This window comes from Protomyctophum bolini (assembly GCF_963924005.1).
Source record: "Protomyctophum bolini genome assembly, chromosome: 6".
Classification (NCBI taxonomy): domain Eukaryota; kingdom Metazoa; phylum Chordata; class Actinopteri; order Myctophiformes; family Myctophidae; genus Protomyctophum; species Protomyctophum bolini.
In genome coordinates, this window is record NC_137867.1 from 49,298,430 (window position 1) to 49,302,552 (window position 4,123).

The 4,123-nt window shown below is 58.4% G+C and overlaps 1 protein-coding gene across 1 annotated transcript; it reads left to right on the forward strand.

Annotated features, from left to right (window-relative positions):
* Nucleotides 1–738: 738 nt before the first annotated feature.
* On the forward strand, nucleotides 739–3,615 carry LOC308317082 (coiled-coil domain-containing protein 39-like; the record flags this gene model as incomplete). The annotated part of the gene is made up of 1 exon (XM_080765873.1): nucleotides 739–3,615. The coding sequence occupies one exon, from the start codon at nucleotides 739–741 to the stop codon at nucleotides 3,613–3,615; it is 2,877 nt and encodes a 958-aa protein (XP_080621999.1).
* Between the last annotated feature and the right edge of the window lie 508 nt (nucleotides 3,616–4,123).

Consider the following 4,123-nt stretch of genomic DNA (forward strand, 5'->3'; position numbering starts at 1 on the left):
TGTAGACTTACACCATGGGGCCAAATCAACCCTGATGCAGACTTACACCATGGGACCAAATCAACCCTGATGCAGACTTACACCATGGGGCCAAATCAACCCTGATGCAGACTTACACCATGGGGCCAAATCAACCCTGAGGCAGACTTACACCATGGGACCAAAGCCTGCTGTATGCCATTAGAATGCCTTATTCTAGACTATACTAACGTGGGACGTTTGGAGAATTACTTTAGTTTACACCCAAGACACACTTACTCACTTACTGCCCTTTACGCCGGCTGGCATGTAGGGCAGCAACAAAGGATCTCCACTTCAGTCTGTCCTGGGCCAGCCTTTATAGATCCCCAGGTGTAATGCAGACAAAATATGGCTGTAAGTAAACAGCTTTGTGAATTGGGCCCATTTGGGCTTTGAGGGAGACATGTCTGATAAAAACTATTATTAAATATTGTTGAAATAAGCCAATTTAACCCCCGGGGTCGGGGTGCCTGGGGTGCCCACAAAAGTCTTGAGTATAGATAGTTAAAATGACCGCAGAAGTGTTTTATTTTAAATGGCATAATATATTCATGCCTGCGCAAATTGTTATTATTCAGTGTGTGTGACGTCAGACCAGAGCTATACTGTAAACTATATAATGTATTTTTCGGTGCAATTATGTATTAAAAAAAACACTTGCAGTGCTCCTACTTTGAACAGACGGAGACAATACAACGGGTGTATACGGTAAACAACATGTGGCTCAGTAACATGCTCCTGACCGAGGTGGGCTGGGCGGACGGCTTCGCCACGCCCATCGCAAACGCCGAGAACAGAGCCTTGGAGGAGGAGATCCAGAGGCGGGAGAAGGAGAGCATCACGCGGCGGTACAGACTCCACGAGTCCGAGGACGTGCTGGGCGCCATGGAGGAGCAGCTGAAGCGCTGCGACCAGGCGCTGCTGCACACGCACGCCCTCTGCAGGTCCCGGGAGCGGGAGCCCCAGCTGGACCACCACTTCAGGGCCCTCGCCAAGCGGGAGGCGGGCCACCTGCGGCAGGAGATGGCGGCGCTGCAGAGGGAGCGCCGCGGGCTGGCCGAGCGCCGGAGCGCGCAGGAGAGCGAGATCGCCACGGTGGGCCGCAGGCTGGAGGAGCTGGCCGGCCGGCTGGACTGGGACCAGCACCGGCTGCACGCCTGGCTGGACGAGGCGGACCGCCGGTACCAGGACACCATGACCATCGTCAAGTACGCCCAGCAGGACGAGAGCAGGATCCAGATACTGTCCGCGGCCGTCGAGAAGAAGGCGCTCGTGGCCCTCCAGAGGCACAAGGCGCTGGACAAGGAGGTGACCGAGACGATAGCGACGCAGCTCCACCTGGACAACATGGCGGACGCCTTCCGACAGGCCCACACGGAGAGGCACGAGCTGATCCTCCAGTGGGAGAACACGGTGACGCAGATGAGGCACCGCGACGGCGAGATGCAGCAGTGCGCGCTGCAGCTGGCGCAGCACCGCCACCACACCAGGGTGAGGCGCCAGGCGCTCAAAGACAAGACAAAGTCCATGGAGGACATTGTGCAGAACTGCCACGAGCTCACCAAGCAGATCCTGACGACAAACAACGAGGCGGACAGACGGAAACTGGAATACACGGCGCTGGAGAAGACCAGAGTGGACCTGGACAACGAGCTGAAGTGTCTCAAGAACACGCTGTACAGAACCAACCTGGACATCGAGTCCGTGCGGCAGAAGATAGCCAATCAGAATCAGACCGTCAAGGTCAAGAGCGACAAGCTGGCGGAGGCCAAGCGCAACAGCGCCGAGCTGACGGACAAGCTGAACAAGGCGACGCACACGACCGCCAGCACGGAGGACAGGGCTCAGCAGCTGGAAGACATCCTCCAGGACGAGCAGGAGGTCATGAAGGAGCTGGACGTCGTGCTGCAGGAGCACAAGGACGTCATGTTCCGCGAGAGCCAGACGCTGACGGCCCTCAAGATACAGGAGAAGAACCTGGTGGCCCAGCTGATCGGCGGGACTGCGGCCTTCCTGAGCCTGGACACGGACCTGGGCAAGCTGGACCAGACCTTCTACACGCAGGAGATCACCGTCTACAACCAGAGCTACGAGATCGAGCTGCTGGAGCTGAAGATGTCCCGGATGAAGGCCGACGTGAACACGGAGGACAAGGACATGTTCGAGGCCCAGATCGCCGAGCTGGAGGTGGACCTGGAGGAGAAGAAGAACACGGACCGGCTGCTGAAGGACGAGCTCCAGCAGCTGGTGGACGCCATGATCCGCGTGCGGAGGATCCTGGAGAGGGTGGTCCTTCAGACGGGAGAGGTCAAAGACAAGGTGGCGGAGGTCCAGCTGTCCAACCGACGGATGGCCAAGGTGCTCCACGTCGTCAAGCGCAAGAGACACGACACCATGGTGGACGACAGGATCCTGAGGCTGCAGGTCCGGCGCCAGAGGGACCTGCTGTACGACCACGGGGAGGAGATCGTGTCCCAGGAGAAGCAGAGGCAGCGGATGGCGGCGGTCGTCAGGCAGGCCGAGAAGGAGATCCGGGCCAACCGGGACGTGCTCGCCAAGCAGATCAAGATGGGCGACCAGGAGAGGCAGGGAGCCCACATGAAGCTGCACGAGACCACGTCCAAGATCGACATCATGCGCAAGCGCTACGAGATCCTGATCTGTCCGATGCCCGCCCCGGACGGCGAGGAGTCCAAGGCCTACTTCTTCTCCAAGGCCGAGCAGGTCAAGGAGGAGCTCAGGCGGAGGCTGGACGTCCTGTGGAAGGAGGTCCGCACGAAGGAGATCGAGAACGGCGCCTTCGAGAACTACGTGCAGCTGGCCCTCAGCCACAACGAGACGTACCGCAAGGCCTTCACCAAGGTGTCGGAGGAGTCCAGCGCCGAGTACCAGAACAAGCTGAAGCTGGAGGACCAGCTGAGGGCGACCGAGGAGAAGGCCAAGCACAAGAGGCTGGAGATCCGCCGGCTGGAGTCCGCCATGGAGGAGATGAACAACAACCTGCACAGCGTCCTGGAGGCGGACGTGCACCTCCAGAAGGAGCGCGTGCAGCAGGTCGAGGCGCACGTCGCCCAGCTCAACAAGGACCTGGTCTCCCAGAAGGAGAAGCTGTTCCGCGTGACCAAGCAGTACTCCTCGGTGACCAAGGAGGTGCGCGCGGCTTGCCGCACGCGGGAGGAAACCTTCGCCGAGAAGGACATCTGCCTGAGCGAGTGGCGAGACTTCGGCCGGCGGGTCAACGCCGCGCTGCTCGGCGTCCTCGAGGACAACCCCGAGCTCAGGACGCCGCTGGAGACGCTGATCCCGTCCCTCGCGTCGTCGTCCGCCCGGCGGAGCTACAAGACCAGCTCCCAGCGCAGCTCCGCCGCCTCCTCTCTGAGGCCGCAGGCGTCGGGCCGCGGTCCCCCGGCGTCTCTCGCGATGTCTCCCACGTCCGGGCCCACGGTGACCCTGGGCCTGGGGCTCTCTGTGACTCCGCTGGCCACCGGGGGCAGCGCTTCCAACGGCACTACTACCAGCACCGGCACCGGCGGGAGCAACAAGCAACAGGACGCTGGCAGAAGCTCAAAGGCGCAGAGGAGGGGGAGGGGCTGAACAACCGCTGGTCCTCCCCCCTCTTTTTCCCCTCCAAGGGTTTCACCTCGCGTTGGCGTGGTTTTGAGTTTAGGTTCATTTCTGTGGGGTTAGTGTTAGGTTTCTTGTACAGTAGGTTTAGGCGTAGCTTTCTGAGGTTAGGTTTATGGTATAGTTTTTGAGACGTTACGTTTATGCTGCGTTCACACTGGCAGATGGTTTTCTGAGGTTAGGTTTATGGTATAGTTTTTGAGAGGTTACGTTTACGCTGCGTTCACACTGGCAGATACAAAGATTCAAAGCTACACGGCGTATTTGCTGTGTAGCTTTGTATCTTTGTATCTGAAGTTGAAACCAGCTCAACGTTTTTGTAGCCGTTACGGCAGCTACAAACGTCGGATGTATCTTTGTATCTTCATATCTCCTGAGCTTCCATTGAGAATGGATGGTAGACTGTATCTTTGTATCTGCCCGTGTGAAAACAGTTTAGGCTTAGTTTTTGAGAGGTTAAGCTTAGGTTTAGGCATAG